We start from the raw sequence: 23743 nt of genomic DNA, 5'->3' as shown, positions 1-23743 counted from the left end.
AGGGCGGGGCTGCTCGGGGGAGGGCGGGGCTGCGCCGGGGAGGGCGGGGCTGCGCGGGGGAGGGCGGGGCTGCGCGGGGGAGGGCGGGGCTGCGCGGGGGAGGGCGGGGCTGCGCGGGGGAGGGCGGGGCTGCTCGGGGGAGGGCGGGGCTGCTCGGGGGAGGGCGGGGCTGCTCGGGGGAGGGCGGGGCTGCGCCGGGGAGGGCGGGGCTGCGCGGGGGAGGGCGGGGCTGCGCGGGGGAGGGCGGGGCTGCGCGGGGGAGGGCGGGGCTGCGCGGGGGAGGGCGGGGTCGGGCTGTTGTGGGTGGGCGGGGCGCACCGGGGAAAGTTCCGGGAAGGGCGGCAGCCGGAGGGGCCCGGGCGCGGAAGTTGCCGGCGGCCGCGCGGCCTCCCGGGCAGGCCTACAGCCATGTCCCGGGACCCGGGGTCGGGCGGCTGGGAGGGGGCTCCGCGCGCAGCTGCCGCGCTCTGCACCCTGTACCACGAGGCCGGACAGCGGCTGCGCCGCCTGCAGGACCAGCTCGCTGCCCGCGACGCCCTCATCGCTCGCCTCCGCGCCCGCCTGGCCGCGCTGGAGGGGGACGCCGCGCCATCCCTAGTGGACGCGCTGCTGGAGCAGGTTGCGCGCTTCCGGGAGCAGCTGCGAAGGCAGGAGGGCGGTGCCGCCGAGGCCCAGATGCGCCAGGTACGAGGGCGGGTACCAGAGGAGCTGCGGGAGCGAGAGTGCGTGTGGCGGCCGCCGGGTCCTGGGTGGGTGAGCGAGCGGGCCCCGGGTCCTGAGGGGTTGAGGGGCTGCCGGGTCCTGGGGTTGAGGGGGTGCCGGGTCCTGGGGCTGAGGGGGTGCCGGGTCCTGGGGTTGAGGGGACACCAGGTCCTGGGGTTGAAGGGGTGCCGGGTCCTGGGGTTGAGGGGGTGCCGGGTCCTGGGGTTGAGGGGACACCGGGTCCTGGGGGTGAGGGGGTGCCGGGTCCTGGGGCTGAGGGGGTGCCGGGTCCTGGGGTTGAGGGGACACCGGGTCCTGGGGTTGAAGGGGTGCCGGGTCCTGGGGTTGAGGGGGTGCCGGGTCCTGGGGTTGAGGGGACGCCGGGTCCTGGGGTTGAAGGGGTGCCGGGTCCTGGGGCTGAGGGGGTGCCGGGTCCTGGGGTTGAGGGGACACCGGGTCCTGGGGTTGAAGGGGTGCCGGGTCCTGGGGTTGAAGGGGTGCCGGGTCCTGGGGCTGAGGGGGTGCCGGGTCCTGGGGTTGAGGGGGTGCCGGGTCCTGGGGTTGAGGGGACACCAGGTCCTGGGGTTGAAGGGGTGCCGGGTCCTGGGGTTGAGGGGGTGCCGGGTCCTGGGGTTGAGGGGACGCCGGGTCCTGGGGCTGAGGGGGTGCCGGGTCCTGGGGGTGAGGGGACGCCGGGTCCTGGGGCTGAGGGGGTGCCGGGTCCTGGGGCTGAGGGGGTGCCGGGTCCTGGGGTTGAGGGGGTGCCGGGTCCTGGAGTTGAGGGGGTGCCGGGTCCTGAGGAGTTGAGGGGGTGCCGGGTCCTGGGGCTGAGGGGGTGCCGGGTCCTGGGGTTGAAGGGGTGCCGGGTCCTGGGGTTGAAGGGGTGCCGGGTCCTGGGGCTGAGGGGGTGCCGGGTCCTGGGGTTGAGGGGGTGCCGGGTCCTGGGGTTGAGGGGACACCAGGTCCTGGGGTTGAAGGGGTGCCGGGTCCTGGGGTTGAGGGGGTGCCGGGTCCTGGGGTTGAGGGGACGCCGGGTCCTGGGGTTGAAGGGGTGCCGGGTCCTGGGGCTGAGGGGGTGCCGGGTCCTGGGGTTGAGGGGGTGCCGGGTCCTGGGGTTGAGGGGACGCCGGGTCCTGGGGGTGAGGGGGTGCCGGGTCCTGGGGCTGAGGGGGTGCCGGGTCCTGGGGTTGAGGGGGTGCCGGGTCCTGAGGAGTTGAGGGGGTGCCGGGTCCTGGGGTTGAGGGGGTGCCGGGTCCTGGGGTTGAGGGGACACCGGGTCCTGGGGCTGAGGGGGCACTGAGTTCTGGGGGGTGAGGGGTCCCTGGGGAGTGCGGGCGTGCTGGGTCCTGGGGGTGATAGGGCAACAGGTTCTGGGGGCTGCGGGGACCCTGGGTCCTAGGGGAGAGAGGGGGACCAGGTCCTGAGTGGGATAAGGGGACACCGCGGGCTGAGGTGTGCTGGGTCCTGGAGGGTGAAGGGGTGCTGGGTCCTGGGGGGTCTGAGGCGTCACCAGGTCCTGGTGGAGGTGAGGGGGCTCCGGGTCCTGGGGGGTGAGGGTGCAAGGTTCTGAAGGGGATAAGGGAATGCTGGGTCCTGGGGGGGATGGTGAGGAGGCTCTGGGTTCTGAGGAGGGGGGTTGGTGCAGTTCTTGGGTTCTGTGTGTGTGTGGTGTATGTTCAGGTTGGCTCTTAGGGGTATTTTGAGGTTCATGTGTGGGAACACATTCTGAGGGGTGTGTGTGTGTGTGTGTATGCTGTGTGTATTGTGTAGTGTGTATGTTCCGGTTGGTTCTTAGAGGTGTTTTGAGGTGTGTGTGCAGAAGACACATTCTGAGGGGTGTGTATGGTGTGTGTGTGTACGCACACATGTGTGTCTTGGGTCCAAGGTCGTGTACTCATATTGTGTTCTGGAGTCCCTTCCATCCCTCACCCATGCGTGTGTCTTTCACTAGTGGCGCTTCAGCTGTATGCTGGGAGCAATGGCAAATGCAGCCCGTGTCTGATAAAGGACACAAATCCTAGGCTGGGTGCAGTGGCTCACGCCTGTAATCCCAGTACTTTCGGAGGCAAGGCGGGCAGATTGCCTGAGCCCAGGAGTTCGAGACAAGGCTGAGCAACATGGTGAAACCCTGTCTACAAAAAGTGCAAAAAATTAGCCGGGCATGGTGGCGCGTGCCTGTGCTCCCAGCCACTAGAGAGGCTTAGGTGGGAGGATCACTTGAGCCTGGGAGGCAGAGGTTGCAGTGAGCCAAGATCGCACCACTGCACTCCAACCTGGGTGACAAAGTGAGACCTTGTCTGAAAAAATTAAATTAAAAATGGACACAAGGGGCCGGGCGCGATGGCTCATGCCTGTAATCCCAGCACTTTGGGAGGCCGAGGCGGCGGATCACGAGGTCAGGAGATCGAGACCATCCTGGCTAACATGGTGAAAACCCATCTCTACTAAAAATACAAAAAATTAGCTGGGCGTGGTGGTGGGCGCCTGTAGTCCCAGCTACTTGGGAGGCAGAGGCAGGAGAATGGCATGAACCCGGGAGGCAGAGCTTGCAGTGAGCCGAGATTGTGCCACTGCACTCCAGCCTGGGCAACAGAGCAAGACTCTGTCTCAAAAACAAAAAAAAAAAAGACGCAAATCCTGACTTTCTTCTCTTTGTCCTTGTCTATGATGTTTATGTCTGTTTTTCATGATAAACTATAACACCACAACAGCAGTATAAGTAACAGTTTTTTTGTGCAATAGTATTTGCAAGCATCTGAAACATTCGGGTGAGCTCTGGCGTCTATTATTCCATTTGATTCATGGCTAGTATCCTAGTTTTCCCAGGAAAGAAACTAAGCCTGCAAAGGCAATAGTCAGCGAAAGATAGTTTTTGTCTCCAGGGTTGGCTCCACAGCCTGGTTTTAGAGAGAAAAAGAAACATGCCCTTTTTAAAAAAGAAAAAAAATTATAAAACAATTTTGAATATCTGAAAAATAAAGAATAAAATAGCCGCTGTAGTCCCACAGTGCAGGGATGACTAGTGTTAATCTCTTGGCATGCCTTCTTCCTGTTTTTCCTCTGTGTATAAGGTGTGGGTACACTTGGCATGGTTGTTTTCATGCTGTGTATACAGTCGTGCTTAATATTAGGTTGTCGGTATCTACATCATTTAAAATACTTTCAGCAGCCACTGTCTCCCCTACTCCACTCTCTCCCTCTTTCTGGAAGGCACATCCTGACTCACTAGAGCAGAAGGGAAGTTTAGAGGTCACCTGGTCTGCACCAACAGGTTTTAGAGTTGTGGATGCCAGGAGCCACAGATGAGTACAGACCAAGGACCCGGAAGGACACTCCGAAGTCATCTCCAGAATGTTGGTGGGACAGAGGATGCAGGGACCTCACAACCAGAGCAGTATACTTGCAGTCTGGTGGCCATTGGTGTTCTGCTCACATGTGTTCCCTGGTGTCCTGTGTATCTGGCCACTCACCAAGCAGCTTATTGCAGCTTCGTGGTAGCCTCAGATAGAACTAGTTCTGTGGTCCCAGTATTACTGGCCCTGGTCCTGTCTTCCCAACATGTAAGCATGTAGGTTTTGTTTTGGGATTTTTATTTTTTTATTTTTTTGAGACAGGGTCTCACTCTGTTACCCAGGCTGGAGTGCAGTGGCACAAACATGGCTCACTGCGGCCTCAACCTCCTGGGCTTATGTGATCCTCCTGCCTCAGCCTCCCATATAGCTGGGACCACAGGAGTGTGCCATCACACCTGGCTAATTTTGTTTATTTTTTTTTTGTAGAGACGGGATCTTGCTGTGTCACCCAGGCTGGTCTAGAACTCCTTTCTTCAAGTGATCCTCCTGCCTTGACCTCCCAAAGTGCTAGGATTACAGGCATGAGCCACCACGCCCAGCATGGGATTTTTAATTATTTAAGGAACATTTTAATGATTTACTTTTGTTTTTTTATTTTTATTTTTATTTTTTTAGAGACAGGGTCTTGGTGTGTGACACTGCCACCTAGGCTGGAATGCCTTGCGGCCATCATAGCTCACCGTAACCTTGAACTCCTGGGCTCAACCAGCCCTCCCATCACAGCCTCCCGAGTGTCTAGGACTATAGGCGAAGAGCCTACCACAAGGACTGTGAGCCACCACACCTGGCTAACTTCTTAAGTTTTTGTAGAGAAGGGGTCTCATGATGTTGCCGAAGCTGGTCTCAAACTCCTGGCCTCCAGGGATCCTCCTGTCTCGGCCTCCCAAAGTGGTGGTATTATAGGCGTGAGCCACTGTGCCTGGCCTTATCTGGTATTTTATGCAATTACATATTTATTGCTCATCCCAACGTTCAATCTGAGGTCAGTCGCGGAACCTGTGGAAGAATGGAGAGGTTTGTCACCTCCTGCAGGCCCTGGGTTCACTGAGGTGGCAGTGCAGAGTTAAAGACACAGCAGGAAGCAAGCCGTTGCTAGGTTGCTCTCATCTATGAGAGCCCGTTAGGAGCAGGAACCCTGGACCAATAGGGACTGAGGGCTCCCAGAGAGAGTGCTGAGGCTCAGAGTGTGGAGGAGCTGACCAGTGCGTCTGTGATCAAGCTGCGGTCAGTGTGTGATGGGGCAAGATCAGGGCAGAGAATTGTGGTCCTCAGTGCAGCCACAGCTGGACTTGAGACCTTACCTCATCTGTAACACAAGGCCTGAGTGGATAACTTTACAAAGCCCCTCCAGTTAATACTTTCTGGAATAATGGCACCAATTCATTGTGCGACCTGGTCCTGCCCAACCCCATCCTGTCACCATTCTAGGGACCAGCTTCTTAGGCTTTGCCTGGTCCTGGTTTATCAGCCCCCTTTCCCTTCCGGCTTAGCTTAGCTTAGCTTAGCTTAGCTTTGCTTGTTTTCTTCACTCTTTCTTTCTTTTCTTTTCTCTTCTCTTCTTTTCTTTCTTTCCTTCCTTGTTCCTTTTTTTTTTTTTAAACTGAGTCTTGCTCTGTCGCCAGGCTGGAGTGCAGCGGCGGGATCTCGGCTCAGTGCAACCTCCACCTCGCGGGTTCAAGCGATTCTCCTGCCTCAGCCTCCTGGGTAGCTGGGACTACAGGCGCCCACCAGCACGCCTGGCTAATTTTTTGTATCTTTAGTAGAGGCGGGGTTTCACCATGTTGGCCAGGCTGGTCTTGAACTCCTGACCTCGTGATCCACCCACCTCAGCCTCCCAAAGTGCTGGGATTGCAGGCATGAGCCACTGCCCCGGGCCACCTTCCTTGTTCCTTTCTTTCTTCTTTTCTCCTCCCCTCCCCTCCCCTCTTTTTGACAGGGTCACTCTGTTGCCCAGGCTGGAGTGCAGTAGCATGATCATAGCTCTCTGCAGCCTTGACCTCCTGGGCTTAAGTGATCCTCCTGTCTCAGCCTCCCGAGTAGCTGGGACTACAGACGCCCAGCACCATGCCTGGCTAATGTTTTTTGTATTTTTTGTAGAGACAGGGTCTCGCCATGTTGCCCAGGCTAGTCCCAACCCTTGGGCTCAAGTGATCCTCCCACCTCGGCCTCCCAAAGTGCTGGGAGTACAGGCTTTGGGAGAATACACTTCTGTTGTTTAAGACACCAAGTTTGTGATACCTTGTTGCCGCAGCGCTAAAAGCCAAGAGGCCACTGTGCCTCTTAAGGCCAATCCACAAGACTATTAATAGAGCTGTTTACACTTTTGTGTTCTGAGCGTGGAGCTATGGAGTTGTGGGTCCCGGCGACAGGCTTTCCTGAGAGATGTCAGCCCAGTCGCTGACTAGTCTATGTGTTGTGTCTGTGTGTGTAGAGCCACAACTCCAGCTCGTACCTTGTTTTCTGACCACAGTGGTCGAGGTGCTGTTGTGTCCTAAGAACTGTTACTAACTGGACAAGGCACTCAGACAGATAAACCAGCACAAAGCTCTGCAACTTCAGAGCCAGTGACAAATGCCAGAAGCCCGGGGGCTGGAGGGGTCCTGGGGCCCTCATGCTGCTGAGGAGAGGATGAGTGGGGCAGCCCTTTGCAGGGCTGGCCTGCCCCCACGGGTTGAGCATAGAGCCTGGGTCCTGATCTGTCTCTGTATGGCCCAGTCTTATTCCCATTTACTGGGCATCTGTGTGGGGCTGGGCTCAGTGTTAAGTACTAGGGTGTGGTGGCAAGAGAGAGCCACGCCCTCAGGATCTACGAGCTGTGGACATGCTGCCCTCCTGTTTGTGGAGCTGTTTGTTTCTCCTACTGTCAGCATTTGACCAACGCAGGAAGGAGGCTCCGAAATCAGATTTTACCTGGGCACGGTGACCCCTGCTGAGGCAGAAGAAGGATTGCTTGAGGCCAGGAGTTCAAGACCAGCCTAGGCAACATAGCCACACCCTGTCTCTATTTTAAAAAAACGAAACCAGAAGTCGGGTTTTGCTCAAAGTCCTTTATCCCTGAAGAGGGTCTCACTGTCACCCAGGCTAGAGTGCAGTGGCACCATCACAGCACACTGCAGCCTTGATCTCGAGCCCATGGTCCCAGCTATTCGGGAGGTTGAGACGGGAGGATCACTTGGACCCAGGAGTTCAAGGCTTCGGTGAGCTGTGATTATACCACTGTACTGCAGCCTCGGTGTCAGAGCGAGACCCTGTCTCTAAAATAATAACAATAATAATAATAATCAGGGTTCTCGCAGTAATAGGGCTTAGTATTTTGTTCCATTGTGATGAGAACATTCTAGGTTCCTGGTCTCTGTCCCTTCTTACCTCAAGTACTAGACACAGAGGCTGGACCCTTCTCCTGCCACTTCTGGGGGAAGCTTGGGCTCCTCCCTGACTTTTCTGAAACTGTTTCTTCACTTGTGGGATGGACTAGTTGAGCCTGCTTTACCTCCTTCATGTAATGTACTGTTTATTTTGGAGGATTCTTTGAAAACGGAAAAGTACAAATTTAAGGCCAGATATTAAAAAATTGTCAGGTCAGATGTGGTGGCTCATGCCTATAATCCCAGCACTTTGGGAGGCTGAGGCAGGCGGATCACTCAAGTCCAGGACCAGACTGGGCAACGTGGTGAAACCTTGTCTCTACAAAAAAATACAGAAATTAGCCAGGTACGGTGGCATGCACTTGTAATCCAACTACTTAGGGTGCTGAGGCAAGAGGATCACTTGAGTCTGGAAGGTGGAGGCTACAGTGAACCTTGGTGGCACCACTGTACTCCAGCCTGGGTGACAGGGCGAGACCCTGTCTCAAAAAAAAAATTGTCAATTTAAGAACCTTTTAAAATTCTTTAAGAAGTAATTGGGGTTGGGTGTGTTAATTTCCTAGAGCTGCTGTAACAAAGTAACACAAACTGGGGGGCTTCAAGCAACAGAAATTTAATCTTTCACAATTCTAGAGGCCAGAAGCCAGAAACCAAGGCATCGGCTCTTTGTGAAGGTTCTAGGGAAGGATCTTCCTCGCCTCTTCAGCTTCCTGTAGGGGCCGCCAATCCTTGGTGTTCCTCGGCCTTTATCCACAAGACAAGACGTCACTCCTATCTTTGTTGTCACGTGGCCGCCTTCTCTCTGTGTGTCTGTCCAGACTTCTGTCTTCTTACAAGGACACCAGTCCCGTCCTAATCCATCTTGTCCTCACCTTAACTAATTACATCTGCAAAGACCCTATCTCTAAGTAAGGTTTCATTCCCAGATACCGGGGAATGGGAGGTTTGGTTGTGGACATCTTTTTGGGGTTACCCACCACAGTGGAGTTTCTACCTTTCCTATCAAAAAAGTCCTTGGAATTGCCACTTTGATAATTTGATGATAAAGTGGGTGTGGTGGCTTGAGCCTGTAGTCCCAGCTATTCAGGAGGCTGAGGTGGGAGGATTTGCTTGAGCCTAGGAGTGTAAGACCAGCCTGGGCTATATATAGCGAAACCCTCATCTCAAAAAAACATTTTGATGATATGAAATCTAACATTATGAACTTGCTTGTGAAAATACAATTTGGCGGGGCGTGGTGGCTCACACCTGTCATCCTAGCACTTTGGGAAGCCAAGGCGGGTGGATCTCTTGAGCCCAGGAGTTCAAGACCAGCCTGAGCATCACAGCAAAACCCTGTCTCTACAAAATACAAAAAAGTTAACCAGGCATGGTGGCACGTGCCTGTAGTCCCAGCTACTCAGATTAGGATGGAGAATCGCTTAGGCCTGGGGAGGTCGAGGATGCAGTGAGCCATGATTGTGCCACTGCACTCTAGCCTGGGTGACAGTGAGACCCTGCTAGAGTCAGTTTTTTTGCTAGACCCTCAAAAAAAAAAAAAAAAATGCTGGGCGCAGTGGCTCACGCCTATAATCCCAGTACTTTGGGAGGCCAAGGCTGGCGGATCATCTGAGGTCAGGAATTCGAGATTAGCCTGGCCAACATGGTGAAACCCCGTCTCTACTAAAAATATAAAAATTGGGCCAGGCGTGGTGGCTCACGCCTGTAATCCCAGCACTTTGGGAGGCTGAGGTGGGCGGATGCCGAGGTGGGCGGATGCCGAGGTAGGCGGATCATGAGGTCAGGAGATTGAGACCATCCTGGCTAACATGGTGAAACCCCGTCTCTACTAAAAATACAAAAAATTAGCTGGGCGTGGTGGCGTGTGCCTGTAATCCCAGCTACTCGGAAGGCTGAGGCAGGAGAATGGCTTGAACCTCTGAGGCGGAGCTTGCAGTGAGCTGAGATCGCTCCACTGCACTTGAGCCTGAGCGACAGAGCGAGACTCCGTCTCAAAAAAAAAAAAAAAATTCTTTTAGCTGGGCTTGGTGGTGGGCTCTATAATTCCAGCTACTGAGGAGGCTGAGGTGGGAGAATCGCTTGGACCTGGGAGGTGGAGGTTGCAATGAGCCAAGATTGTGCCATTGCACTCCAGCCTGGGCAACAGAGTGAAACTCTGTCTCAAAAAAAAAAAAAAATTTGAGATGAAGTTTCAGAACAGAACATTGTAGGCTGAAAAACTCCAGAGTTAATAGTTCAAATGCCCGACTTCTGAGTGAGTAATTGTTAGTTCAAACGCCCAACTTCTGAGTGAGTATGTTTGTGTCTGGTGATGGGGCATCCACGCCAGGATTGTTAGTTCAAACGCCTGACTTCTGAGTATGTTTGTGTCTAGTGATGGGGCATCCACGCCAGGTCTTCTTTTGCTTTCTGAACATTTGCTCTTGACACTGCTTCTTTTAATTCAGTAAACTGTGCTTTTAAATCTTCCACTTAGGAAATTGAGAGGCTGACTGAGCGACTAGAAGAAAAAGAGAGGGAGATGCAGCAGCTGCTGAGCCAGCCCCAACACGAGCGAGAGAAGGAAGTCGTCCTGCTACGGAGGAGCATGGCAGAAGGGGAGCGCGCCCGGGCCGCCAGTGACGTCCTGTGCCGCTCCTTGGCCAACGAGACCCATCAGCTGCGGAGGACGCTGACCGCCACCGCCCACATGTGTCAGCATCTGGCCAAGTGTCTGGATGAACGACAGCATGCAGAAAGGAATGTGGGGGAGAGAAGTCCTGACCAGGTAGGCCACAGTGTAAGCAGAGTGTGGTGAAGACCCCTGTGTGCTGGGAGCATCACCTACAGGCCCCTGATCACAGAGGTCGGGGGGCGCCCCAGAACCCACTTCTGTTCTCAGTAACGAGAGTCAGCTGACGGGGCAAAGCTCACTCATCCAAGGGTTTCTTTTAAAATGATGGAACATGCAAAATGTAATAGGAAAGCAGGCAGCCACCTCACTGCCCAGCACCAGGCCTGTCGCTGACCCCGCTCCCAGGTGGGAGATGGCACTTGGCTTTCATCTGCCTCAGCTGAGGATGAGGAGGAAGAGCTGAGCGTGGCAGAGCTGCCTGGAGGAAGTGTAGTCACATCCTCCATCTGAGGAAACTGAAGCAGAGCCAGGTGGTACTGCTGGGGATGGGGAGTGCCTCCAGTTCCACACCCCAAACTCCTGGAAGGACCATGAGTGCCCGCCTTCTTCGGGCTCAGTGTGTCTGAGTGCATGTAGGCACAGCTGGAACCGCCATCTCCAAAGGTGGCTTTAGGCATGTCCTTGCCAGCAGCACGGCCTCCCACAAGCTTGGAGACCTGGCTCAGGGCCACAGCCGCCTCATCATCAAAGCAAGGGCCAGGGGCAGCAGCACCAAGTGACAGTGAGGGCCAAAGAAGGGTTCGCTGGACCTCCAGGATAGGCTGGATCTGGGCTGTAGCTCTCTGTGGGGTCTAGTGGGAGAGAGAAGGACTGTGGGAGTTTCAGCATCAGGAGAAACCAGGGGGCTCCTAGGCAGAAAAGTAGGGGAGCAGTGGCCCAAGGCATCTGTGTGCCAGGTGGTGTGGGCCACTGTGAGCCAGGCACCTTCCATCTTGCTGGTGCTTGTGGTGGTCTGTGTGTGGCAGGCAGGGGAATGGAGGCACTCCATGCACATCTCACCCAGGCTGAGGCCCCATCTCACTTGCACTGCCGGGCACAGGGCCTCTCACTCGGGTCCTTTCTAGGCAGTTCTCTGAGGCAGCACCATGGTTCATGCAGAAACACGCGCTGGGATGTTCTGCGGCAGAGAGTACATCCCGCACCCATCAGCAGCTTCACCGAGGCGCCCACTGGGGAGAAGCTTGGTCTGAGAACTGCCCACCTCAGCTGGGTGGATTCCAGGCGGGGAACCTCAGAGAGGACACAGCTGCATTCAGAAACCAGAGGAAAAGTGCCGTCTGGGCGGAGGCAGGGTGTTCTGGTCTGATTTTGAGTCACTGTGTCATTTCCCTCTGGGGATTTGAAAGGAGCCACACACAGTGTTGAGCCTGAGGCGGGGGTGGGGCCAGTGGCAGGGTAGGCCCTCATCACAGTCTCTAAATAAGTGTCACTTCTCAGCCCTGAACTCAGCTGAGTCACCCGGGGCTTCCCGGTGTAGGCTGCGTTAGGACGTGCACTTCCTTTGTCATTTGAGGGGAATTCTCAAAAATTATGTCACTGAGATACAGTCAGAATTGTAGGGTACACACGAGTTTCAGGAGACTTTTCATTCAGCTCTGTAGTTGTTAGTGGGGGTTGGTTTGGGTTGTGGCTTCCGTGACTCCTGACCCTGCGTGGGGCAGAGGTTAGATTGCTGTGTCCAGAATCACCTGGTTGAACCTGATTGTCTGCAGACAGGACAGTGTCATGGGCTCCAAAGGAGGTAAGCAGGGTGCATGGCCAGGCCCACTCTGGGCAGCTCGGGGCCCCCTCGCTGGAGATCCTCTGGTTTACAATGGGATTCAGCTTCCTGCCTTCCCTGCTGTCTGTGATAATGGCAAATCTCTGGCAGTGAGAAGACTTTATCATGTCTGGTGTGCCAATCCCTGCAGACATTATGGCTTTAGAATATTTACATTCCAAATATTTAAAAGACAAACAGCTCAAACTGGTAGGTGGGACGGGATAAGGACAGTGTGAAAGGTGGTGTGGCCTGAAGACCTTCCATCCGGGCTCTGGCCTGGGCTGGGTAGGGGTGGGCCTGGGCAGGGAGAAGGTGGTCCCTTGTCCCTGCTTTGCTTCTCTACCAAATGAATGATCACTACCCGCTGCATTGGGGGACGCAGTGATAATCTGTGGCCTCAGCCTCTGGGTCTAGCTTTCTCCCCTCTTGCAGTATGTGACAGAGTGTCTTCTCTCTGTCCCTTCTCATGCAGTCGGAACACACAGATGGGCACACCTCTGTCCAGAGTGTTATTGAGAAGTTACAGGAAGAAAATCGACTGTTAAAACAGAAGGTGACTCACGTGAGTGTCTTTCACATTTCGTTTGAGAAGAACACACGGCTTACAAACTGTAAGTGAGGGTTCTTTCCTTGGCTAATGCCCAGAGTTGCCCCCCGCCCTCTGGCCACTAGGACTTGATACACACAGTCCCTAGAGACTGGACTTTTTTGCTTAAAACGACGTACGGGACATGTCCTGTCCATCTGCATCCCCCTAAAATTAATCCACAAGTCAGTAAAGGAGATGCAAGAGTTAGCAGCAGGAGGTCCATTTTCTAAGACAGCAAAGCTGCACCGAGTCCACCTCCATTCATGCTGCTTGCGTACGGGTGTCATCGCGCTGCCTCAGGATTCTCTAGCGGGCCTAGTGTCTGCTCTCTACAGAACAGGGAGGGGCAGCTTCCATTTAAGAGGAAACTCTCACTCAGCGAATCACTGCTAATACATAATTCACACTGGGTGCTGGCTTGAGCAGCTTTGTCAGCTGCCTTCACCGTGAGCTTTCTGGCTCCACCTCTTCAGGTTGAAGACCTCAATGCCAAGTGGCAGCGCTATGACGCCAGCAGGGACGAATACGTGAGGGGGCTCCATGCGCAGCTCAGGGGGCTGCAGATCCCCCATGAGCCCGAACTGATGAGGAAGGAGATCTCCCGGCTCAACAGACAGTTGGAAGAGAAAATAAATGACTGTGCCGAAGTGAAGCAGGAGCTGGCGGCCTCCAGGACGGCCCGGGATGCTGCGCTGGAGCGGGTGCAGATGCTGGAACAGCAGGTGTCTGTCCCTCGGGCTCCAGACGGCACCGACCAGATGTCTGCTGGCCGGTGGTGGCCGAAATCATGGGACAGGCTGGGCTGAAGGCTTGGTGGCACTGAGTGGGCAGTGGTCACGGTGGGGGTGGGAGAAGCCTGGGGGGCGCTTCCTCCTTCCTTGAGCAGAAATGTGTCTCGCTTCTCTTCAGATTCTCGCTTACAAGGATGACTTCATGTCAGAAAGGGCCGATCGGGAACGGGCTCAAAGTAGGATTCAAGAACTGGAGGAAAAGGTCACCTCTTTGCTGCACCAGGTATCCTGGAGACAGGTAGAGTATGAGGGCATTTTTCTTCCTGCTTAGGTTTAGTGTTTTTGTTTCTCTTCTCATGAGATTAGAGCCTTTCTGTGTCTGCCAAGGCCCTGATTTGCTGGTGATGAGGGTTGTGGTGGGCCCCTCCCTGCTGTGGGGAGAGCCACCTGGCCTGGTACCTGGGCGTGGTCATGGAAAGCCTCCCTGTTATACTGTTTAGTTATGGAGGAGGCTGGCATGGCGGCCTGTCTTAGCAGAGGTGGGTGTCCTCAGGGCCCGTCCGTCACTGTCATGCAGTCAGAGAGCATATCTCGGGCCTCAAAGTGTGAGCTCCCTACGTGTCCTGACCTGTCTGTGAGGCGGGAACCCCGCTTACCTTGTCATGTAGATGTGATGGCCCTGGGTGTCCAGTAACATCCCCAGCTCAGCCTGGCACGTGGAGCTGGGCCTCGCAGGGCAGGGGCCCCTCACCCCACCCCTGGGCTCAGTGCTTTTGTTACCATGGGGTGCCTTGAGGGAGGCCTGGCATGAATGGGAACCGATGAAGTTCCTCAGTGTGTGACCCATGGCCTCTTCCTTCTCCTCACTGACTTGTGCTCTGCAAAAATCCAGGAGAAGTTTGTTTATTTAGCTCCTCATCAAGTACCTAACACACTTTCGGCCCTGGGAATAGCCTGGGCCCCACTCAAAGAGCTTCCTCTCCTGGCACAGACTGAACAGTAGTGATGCCCCTTGAGAATCAACGCGTCCCGGGCTGGAGCTGGGACGTCAGCCGTGTTTCAGGGTGTGAACAGGGACCCTGGGGCTGTGAGGCCACCCCCACTGCCCTGTTCCGAGCAGCCACTGGGCCTCAGTGGTTTCTGCTTCTCCTCCGCACGAAGGGCATGGGAGAGTCATGGTGGACTGTAGGACTAACCCTGGGACTAAGTCCGCAGCAGAGGCTGGACAGGTTTTCCTGGCCTTCATGAATTCAAGGAAGCATGTGATTTGGATTGAAGGAGCACTATTGGTACAATCGTGAGGATGGTCTCAGGCCGCCTCTTGAAGATTTTGGACCAGATGAACTGGTTCCAGACTTGCAGGCCCAGATTGTTACCCCCGGGGGTAAAGTTCCTGGTGGGGCCTGCAGACCTTGTACTAAGTGGCCTCTGGGTCCCTTTCAACAGTAGCCTGTGGCCCCTCGAGGGTTGCTCAGTCCCTAGATGGCACAGCCAGGGACAGTGGTGCTGAAGGCATGGGTGATAAGCTGTAGTCCCACTGGGGAAAGTCCACATTCAGACAGGAAGTGGAAGCACCAAGGCCTACAGGAATGAAGTTCCCAGGCAAGCAGTGAGGGCCACAGGCTGCAGTGCTTCAGGACGGATGTTTGCAGAACATGTGCCAGATCATGCCAGGTGGTTGGTGGGGCCAAGCCAGGGACACCTCTTGCTGCTACTGAAGGACCCCCGGAGTCCCAGAGTGCTCAGCACCCCCAGGCCCCACAGAGGAGGTACAGAGTAGGGTTGGGACTCAGTTTGCCCAGCTCCCCACCAGAGGCTCTGCCACCTCCACTCTGTGGTGGCGTGTGGGCCACGTCATCAGGGCCACCTTCTCAGTCAGGTCTCCTAGGGCCGATAGGTCCAAATGAACAGGACTTCTACCAAGGGGTTGGGGAGTGGACCATGCCAGGGCCTATTTCTTCATGAGCACATGAGGGAGTGTGTGTGTGATCCTCAGTCATTCACTGAGCACCCCCTTGTCTGGGCTCTGGGGCGCAGCAGGAAGCAAAGTGAGGGACTGAAGTTCCGCTCAGGGATAGGTGAAGTACCTGTAGTTGCTGGAACCTGAGACCCGGCTTTGTGACCTTCAGCACAGCCCACGTAAATAGACCCTTGCCTTTTCTCCAGGATTCTCGAGAGCCAGACGCCGGCCGGATTCATGCTGTGAGCAAAACTGCCAAGTATTTGGCCACCGATGCATTAGAGCTTATGGTGCCTGGTGGCTGGAGGCCTGGGACTGGGTCCCAGCAGCTGGAACCCCCTGCAGAGGGCGGGCATCCTGGCGCGGCCCAGAGAGGCCAGGGGGACCTTCAGTGCCCTCACTGCCTGCAGTGCTTCAGTGACGAGCAAGGGGAAGAGCTCCTCAGGCATGTGGCCGAGTGCTGCCAGTGACCGAGACTCACCCGTGCCCTTGCGGCCTCCTGGCCCGGTGCAGCTGCCCTCAGGGACAGGGTGGGTGCTCTCAGATGCCATGGGTTGAGCTCTACTGAGAGCCAAGGCCCCTAGAATAGGTGCGGGGCACTGTGATCGTTCACTTTGGTCCCTTGGCTATGGAACAGGCTGGGTCACAGGGAACTGCCAGTGAGGCTGGAGGCTGGAGGTGGAGATGGGGTCAGGAACATCTGGCAGAGGGAGGTCCCAGTCTGTGTCTCCATCAGGCTTAAGCCAGAGCTATCTGGTGCTGGCATGCCAGCCCCTCCCCCAGCCTGCCTAGAAAGGGGTGGCTGCCTGAGGGAGTCACTTGTATGGTCCCCAGGGTGGGAGCCCCATCCTGTTCTATGGAATAAAGCGTCGCCTCTCCGCCTCAAACCAGTCAAATGGAGTATTGCGGCTGCACGTCACACTAGGGTGGCCACCCCCGCCATTGCGAGCCACATGTCTGCACTGAGAAACTGCATTTCAGTAGCATTTGTCATCCAGCCGGAAGTTAAAGCACACTTATTTTATTCACCTATTTTTATAATAAACGTTCTTGCTACTGTGACTGCTCTGAGAATTTGTGTTGGAAGCTGGGGTGCAGGGACTGAACAGTATTTACAGCAGCTGGCATGGGAAAACACTCCTGCTGTTGGCTTCTGCCAGGGCACCAAGACAAGGGGGTCAGTGGGAGCCTGGCTGTATTAGGGTTCTCTAGAGGGACAGAACTAATGGAACAGATCGATATATAAAGGGGAGTGTGTCAAGTATTAACTCACACGATCACAAGTTCCCACAATAGGTCGTCTGCAGGCTGAGGAACAAGGAGAGCCAGTCCCGAGTTCCGAAACTGAAGAACTTGGGAGTCCTATGTTCAAGGGCAGGAAGCATCCAGCACGGAGCAAGATGTAGGCTGGGAGGCCAGGCCAGTCTCTCTTTTCACATTTTTCTGCCTGCTTTATTCTGGCCACTCTGGCAACTGATGAGATGGTGCCCACCCAGATTGAGGGTGGATCTGCCTTCCCCAGCCCACTGACTCAAATGTTAATCTCCTTGGCAACTCCCTCACAGACACACCCAGATCAATACTTCCTATCCTTCAATCAAGTTGACACTCAGTATTAACCATCACGAGTCCACCCCTTGTCTACTTGAACCCATACATATTCCTGAGATAATAATCTTCAAATAAAGACGACAAAAATAAAGTCACAATTATGCCTAACATAATACAACTATCCTTCATACAACCGGAAACGCACCAATCCCCAACCCAAATAATACTATTTATTAAATAAAGGTAACAATACTTTTTGTTTTTTGAAACGGAGTTTCACTCTTGTTCCCCAGGCTGGAGTGCAGTGGTGTGATCTCAGCTCAGCTCACTGCTACCTCCGCCTCCCAGGTTCAAGTGATTCTCCCAGCTCAGGCTCCCGATTAGCTAGGATTACAGGCGCCTGCCACCACGCCCAGCTAATTTTTATATTTTTAGTAGAGACGGGGTTTCGCCACGTTGGCCAGGCTGGTTTCAAACTCCTGACGTCAGGTGATCTGCCTGCCTCTGCCTCCCAGAGTGCTGGGATTACAGGCATGAGCCACCGCACCCGGCCAAGGTGACAGTACTTACTTAAATGCTGATGTGAAGTCGATAAATCTTATGTCACACGATAAAGGAGAAAGGAAATAAAATGAAGAGATTTTCTTAGTACTAGTGTATACATGCACAAACTTTTTTATCAAAAGGAAGAAATACAGCAATTACAGTCCTGTTTCCTGCAGCTGGTCATGTGGTCGTAGCCGTTATTGATGCCTACCTTCTTCTACTACCCATTCTGTATTCCCTTTGCCTTCAGCAAGCACCTCAGCAGATTGTGGTTTTTTTCCTGGTGGAGTGACCCGAACCTTCATTCCTGATTTGTAGTCCTGCCTGGATTGGGCTGTTGTAGTTTCCCATTGACCTTAATCACAGGGCATGATAATACTAAGAGATGTCCTAATGGATCTCCTGTATTCCATGCATACTCTTCCTTACCTCCGTTGTGGAGTAAGAGACTAATTCCATCTTTTTTTTTTTTTTTTTTTTTTTGAGGCGGAGTCTCGCTCCGTCCTGCAGTGGTGCGATCTCGGCTCACTGCAGGCTCCGCCTCATGGGTTCACGCCATTCTCCTGCCTCAGCCTCCCGAGTAGCTGGGACTACAGGCGCCTGCCACCATGCCCAGCTAATGTTTTGTATTTTGTATAGTAGAGACGGGGTTTCACCGTGTTAGCCAGGATGGTCTTGATCTCCTGACCTCGTGATCTGCCCGCCTTGGCCTCCCAAAATGCTGGGATTACAGGCGTGAGCCACCATGCCCAGCGAAGACTGATTCCATCTTGGTAGTCCAGATCAATCACTCCAGCCAACACTGTAACTCCTTCTTAGCCTGTTGACTTAAAGGTAGGAGGAGCCCAGAGTGTCCAGGTGGCAATCTTAACTTCTAGCTTAATGGAATAGTTGTGTCTCCTGGTGGCAGCGTTCCTCCCTCTGGAACTAAGACCTCTAGGCCAGCAGAACATAATGTCGTGGGAACAGGAAGCAAACATTTTGCTAGTGGATCACTAGGGGTGATGGCAAGTGGTGCCACTTCCACTTCAGTGCCTTGATTCCTGGACCCGTGCATCCTGGCTAAGGGAGAAACAATATCATATCTTGGATGCTGATTCAGAGCATACATGGCCTTCTGGAGAACTTGGCCCCAGCCCTGCAAAGTATTGTCACCTAGTTGGTGTTGTAATTGTGACTTCAGAAGGCCATTCCACCGTTCTATCAATCCAGCTGCTTCAGGATGATGGGGAATGTGGTAAGACCAGTGAATTCCATGAGCATGAACCCACTACCACACTTCTTTAGCTATAAAGTGAGTGCCTTGCTCAGAGGCAATGCTGTGTGGAACACCATGATGGTGGATGAGGCATTCCGTGAGTCCATGGATGGTAGTCTTGGCAGAAGCACTGCGTGCAAGATAGGCAAACCCACATCAGGAGTAAGTGTCTATTCCGGTGAGGACAAACCTCTGCCCTTTCCATGATGGAAGAGGTCCAATATAATCAACCTGCCACCGGGTAGCTGGCTGATCACCCTGAGGAATGGTGCCATATTGAGGCTCAGTGTTAGTCTCTGCTGCTGCCAAATTGGGCACTCAGCAGTGGCTGTGGACAGGTCAGCCTTGGCGAGTGGAGGTCCATGTTGCTAAATCTCCATGTGTAATCTCCATCCTTGACACCATGGCCACTCTGTTCATGGGCCCATTGGGTGATGATAGGTGGCTGGGGAAAGAGGCTGAGTGGTGTCCACAGAACAGGCCATCCTACCCACTTGATTATTAAAATCCTCCTCTGTTGAGGTCATCCATTGGTGAGCACTCACAGGGGATACAAATATCTTCCGTTTTTGACCACTCGGAGAGGTCCATCCACATACCTCTTCCCCAAATTTCTTTGTCACCAATTTTCCAATCATGCTTCTTTCAAGCCCCTGACCATTGTCTTCCAAGTCCCATCCATGCAAACCATTGTCTACGGCCCATGAATCAGTACATAATCACACACCTGGCCATTTCTCCTCCCATGCAAAGTGCACAACCAGGTGCACCGCTCCAACTTCTGCCCACTGGGAAGATTTCCCTTCACTGCTGTCCTTCAGGGATGTCCTAAAAAGAGGCTCTATTGCTGCAGCTGTCCACTTTTGGGTGGTGCCTGCATATCGTGCGGAAGCATCTGTGAGCCAGGCCCTAGTCTTCTCTTCCTCTGTCCACTGATCATAGGGAACTCCTCATGAGGCCATTGGTGCAGGCTGGGGGAGAGGAGGCAGGGTGGCAGGAGTGGAGACTATGGGCATTTGAGCCACTTCCTCATGTAACTTGCTTGTGCCTTCAGGACCTGCTTGAGCGCAATCACATATGTGCCACTTCTCTTGATGATGGAATGCTGCTGTGCACAACCTACTTTATGGTGATGGGTCAGAAAGCACCCAGTTTATGACGGGCAGTTCAGGTCATATGGTGACTTGACCCATAGTCAAACGTTCAGTTTCCACCAAAGCCCAGTAACAGGCCAAGAACTGTCTCTCAAAAGGAGAGTAGTTAGCTGCAGAAGATGGCAGGGCCATCTTCTCCAGATCCTACAGGCCTCCGCTGTGATTCACCTATGGGGTGAAAATCCTACAGGCCTCCACTGTGATTCACCTATGGGGGCCTGCCAAAGGCTCCAAACAGCATCCCTATCTGCTACTGACACCTCAAGCACCATTGGATCTGGTGGGTCATATGGCCCAAGTGGCAGAGCAGCTTGCACAGCAGCCTGGACCTGTTGCAGAGCCTTCTCCTGTTCTGGACACCACTCAAAACTGGCAGCCTTTTAGGTCACTAGATAAATGGGCTGGAGTAACACATCTAAGTGAGGAATGTGTTGCCTCCAAAATCCAAATAGACCCACTAAGCATTGTGGATCTTCTTGGTTGTAGGAGGGACCAAATGAGGCGACTTATCCTTCACCTTGGAAGGAATATCTTGACAGGCCCCACACCACAGGAGCCCTAGAAATTTTACTGAGATAGAAGTTCCCTGAAAAAAAAAAATTTTATTTTTTGAGACAGAGTCTCACTCTGTTGCCCAGTCTGGAGTGCAGTGGCATGATCTCAGCTCACTGCAAGGTCTGCTCCGCCTCCCGGGTTCACACCATTCTCCTGCCTCAGCCTCCTGGTAGCTGGGACTACAGGCGCCTGCCACCATGCAGGGCTTTTTTTTTTTTTTTTTTTTTTTTGTATCTTTAGTAGAGACGGGGTTTCACCATGTTAGCCAGGATGGTCTTGATCTCCTGACCTCATGATCCACCTGCCTTGGCCTCCCAAAGTGTGGGGATTACAGGCGTGAGCCACCACGCCCAGCTGAAAAAATTTTTTTTTTTGAGACAGAGTCTTGCTCTGTTGCCCAAGCTGGAGTGCAGTGGCAATCTTGGCTCACTGCAACCTCCGCCTCTGGGGTTCAAATGATTCTCCTGCCTCAGCCTCCCAAGTAGCTGGGACTACAGGTGCGCACCACGACACCCAACTAATTTTTGTATTTTTAGTAGACATGGGGTTTCACTATGTTGGCCAGGCTGGTCTTGAACTCCTGACCTCGTGATCCGCCTGCCTGGGCGTAACTGCTTTGGCTAGAACCTCTAGCACAATGTTGAATAGAAACTGCAAAACAGGTATCTTCGCCTTGTTCCTGATCTTAGGGGGAAGCATGCAGTCTTTCACAACATTAAGGATGATATTAACAGTGAATTTTTTGTAGACGTCATTCTTCAGGTTGAGGAAGTTCTCTTCTATTCACACTTGGTGAAATGTCTTTATTGTGCAAAAGTGTTGGATTTTGTCAAATGTTTTTTTTGCATCTATTGAGATGATCATGCAATTAAAATTTCGATTAATATGATGTATTACATTAATTATGTGTTGGATATTGAACCACCCTTGCATTCCTGGGATTCCACTTGATCACGGTGTATATTTCTTTTCTTATATTGCTGGATTTGGTTTTCTAGTATTTTGTTGAGGAATTTTGCATCAATATTCATGAGATAATAGTCTGTAGTTTTCTTGTGATGTCTTTGTCTAGTTTTGGTATCAAGGTAATACTGGCCTCACAGAATTAGTTGGGAAGTGTTCCTTCTTCTATTTCTGAAAGTTTGAAAAATTGGTTTTAATTCTTCTCTAACTGTATGGTAAAATGCAGCAGTGAAGACTTCTAGGCTTGAGCTTTTGTGGGTACTTTTCCCTGTTTTAAATTACTATTTCAACATCTTCACTCATTATAGGTCTATTCAGATTGTCTATTTCTTCTGGAGTCAGTTCTTGTAGCTTCTTCCTGTCTAGAAATTTGTCCATTTCATCTGCTATGGTTTATATGTTCATATGTTAGAACTTAGTGCCCAAGGTGATAGTATTAAGAGGTGGGGCCTTCTGGGAAGTGTTCAAATCATGAGTGCTCCATCATCATGAAAGGGATTACAGCTTTTATAAAAGAGGTTGAAGGGATCACCTTAATTCCCCTTTTTGCCCTTCTACCATACGAAGATACAGCAACAAGGTGCCACTTTGGAAGCAGAGAGTGAGCCCTTACCAGACACTGAATCTGTTGGTGCACTTTGCTCTTGATCTTCACAGCCTCCAGAACTGTGAGAAATAAACTTCTATTATTTATAAATTACTCAGTCTGTGATATTTGGTCATAGCTGCATGAATGGACTAAGACATCATCTAAATTACCAAATTTGCTGGCAGATAATTGTTCTAGTATTCCTTTAAAATCCTTTTTCTGTGTGGCCAGTTCTGATTCTAGTAATTTGAATCCTTCCCTTGTCAATCTTGCTACAGATGTCTATTTTGTTTACCTTTTTAAAACTTTTGGTTTTGTTGATTTTCTCCATTATTTTTGCATCCTCTATTTCATTAATTTCTGATCTAATTTTTATGATTTTATTCCTTCTGCTTACTTTAGGCCTAGTTTGCTCTTTTTCCAGTGTCTTAAGGTGACAAGTTAGTTTATTGATTTGAGATCTTTCTTCTTTCTTAATATAAACATTTTCAACTTCTGGGATATGTGTTACTATTTTTCAATTTGGGAGGTTTTCGGCTATTATTTCTTTGAATATTTTTTCTGCTCTTTGCTCTCCTTTTGATATTCCCATTATACACAGGCTGGTATGCTTAATGGTGTCCCACATTTTTCTGAGACTCTTTATTTTCATTATTTTTTTCTCTTATGTTCTTTGGCTGGCATAATCTCCATCGGCCTATCTTCAAATCCACTTATTTTTCCTTCTGCTAATTTTAAAATTTAGGCTGGGTGCAGTGGCTCATGCCTGTAATCTCAGCACTTTGGGAGGCCAAGGTGGGCGGCTCACCTGAGGTCAGGAGTTTGAGACCAGCCTGACCAACACAGTGAAACACCGTCTCAACGAAAAATACAAAAATTAGCCAGGCATGGTGGTGTGTACCTGTAGTCCCAGCTACTGGGGAGGCTGAGACAGGAGAATCACTTGAACCCAGGAGTTGGAGGTTGCAGTGAACCAAAATGGTGCCACTGCACTCCAGCCTGGGTGACAGAGCAAGACTCCATCTGTCTCTCTCTCTCTGTATGTGTGTGTGTATATATGTGTATATATATGTGTGTATATATATATACACACGTAACTTTTCAGATTCCATAATTTCCATTTGGTTCCTTTAAAATAATTCCTATATTCATTTGATGCAGCCTTATTATATCATTGTTTTCTTTCTACTACCCACTAGTATTCCGCCTATGATGTTGCTCCTCAGGGTGTGTAGCTTTGCGTATGCCCACAGTCACCCTGGGATGACAGTCATTTTGGTAGAGTTCTCTTCCTCTTTCCCTGACTACATTCATTAAACCACTAATTGCCAATTCTATTGTTTTCAACAATGCCCTGGGGCACCATGCTGTACAAACAAATCCAATCAAATTCTGACTCCTTTGAAGAGATAGTTTCTGGGAACACTGTGTGATATTCCTTCTGACCCCTGGATGCCTCCTCCCAGCTCTTTTCTTCAGTTACCTCCTGCAAACTATCTGGCCTATAGCTGAGTCTGCATCTTGTCTTTCTTCCCAGGGTTTCATGGCCTCCACTGTTTCTGAGTGCCTTCAGGCTTGAACCTCTTCATTCTTTGTTGCAAACGAAGTCAGTTTCTTTGGGAAGAGATTAGGAGCTATCTGTTTTACTGCCTGTTTCTCTACCCAGGCAAAATCTCTGAGCAGGGCTCAGAGCTGAGGGTGCAGAAAACAGTAAGCTTCTCAATACAACTGTTCACTGTTAAAGTTTCCTTTCTAACTATTGTTATTGTTTCATTTCATGACTATTACAGGTTGAGTATGCCTAACCCGAAAGGTTCCAAAATTCAAATCCTTTTGAGTGTTAAGATGATGCTCCAAGGAAATGCTCATTGGAGCATTTTGGATTTCAGATTTTTGGATTAGAAATGCTCAATTGGTAAGCATGATGTAAATACTCCAAATCCAAAAAAGTCTGAAACTGGACACACTTCTGGTACTGAGGATGCCAGATA

At 52.4% G+C, this 23743-nt stretch overlaps 1 protein-coding gene across 1 annotated transcript; it reads left to right on the top strand.

Moving 5' to 3' along the window:
- Positions 1-301: 301 nt before the first annotated feature.
- TNIP2 (TNFAIP3 interacting protein 2) lies at positions 302-16198 on the top strand. The gene is made up of 6 exons (XM_019025310.4): positions 302-684; positions 9897-10187; positions 12329-12418; positions 12919-13167; positions 13355-13474; positions 15343-16198. The coding sequence occupies exons 1-6, from the start codon at positions 409-411 to the stop codon at positions 15604-15606; spliced, it is 1290 nt and encodes a 429-aa protein (XP_018880855.3). The 5' UTR covers positions 302-408; the 3' UTR covers positions 15607-16198.
- The last annotated feature ends 7545 nt before the right edge of the window (positions 16199-23743 follow it).

The sequence above is a fragment of the Gorilla gorilla genome, chromosome 3, assembly GCF_029281585.2.
Source record: "Gorilla gorilla gorilla isolate KB3781 chromosome 3, NHGRI_mGorGor1-v2.1_pri, whole genome shotgun sequence".
Taxonomy (NCBI): domain Eukaryota; kingdom Metazoa; phylum Chordata; class Mammalia; order Primates; family Hominidae; genus Gorilla; species Gorilla gorilla.
Note: the sequence above shows the minus strand (reverse complement) of the source record. Positions and strands in the feature narration are given on the sequence as shown.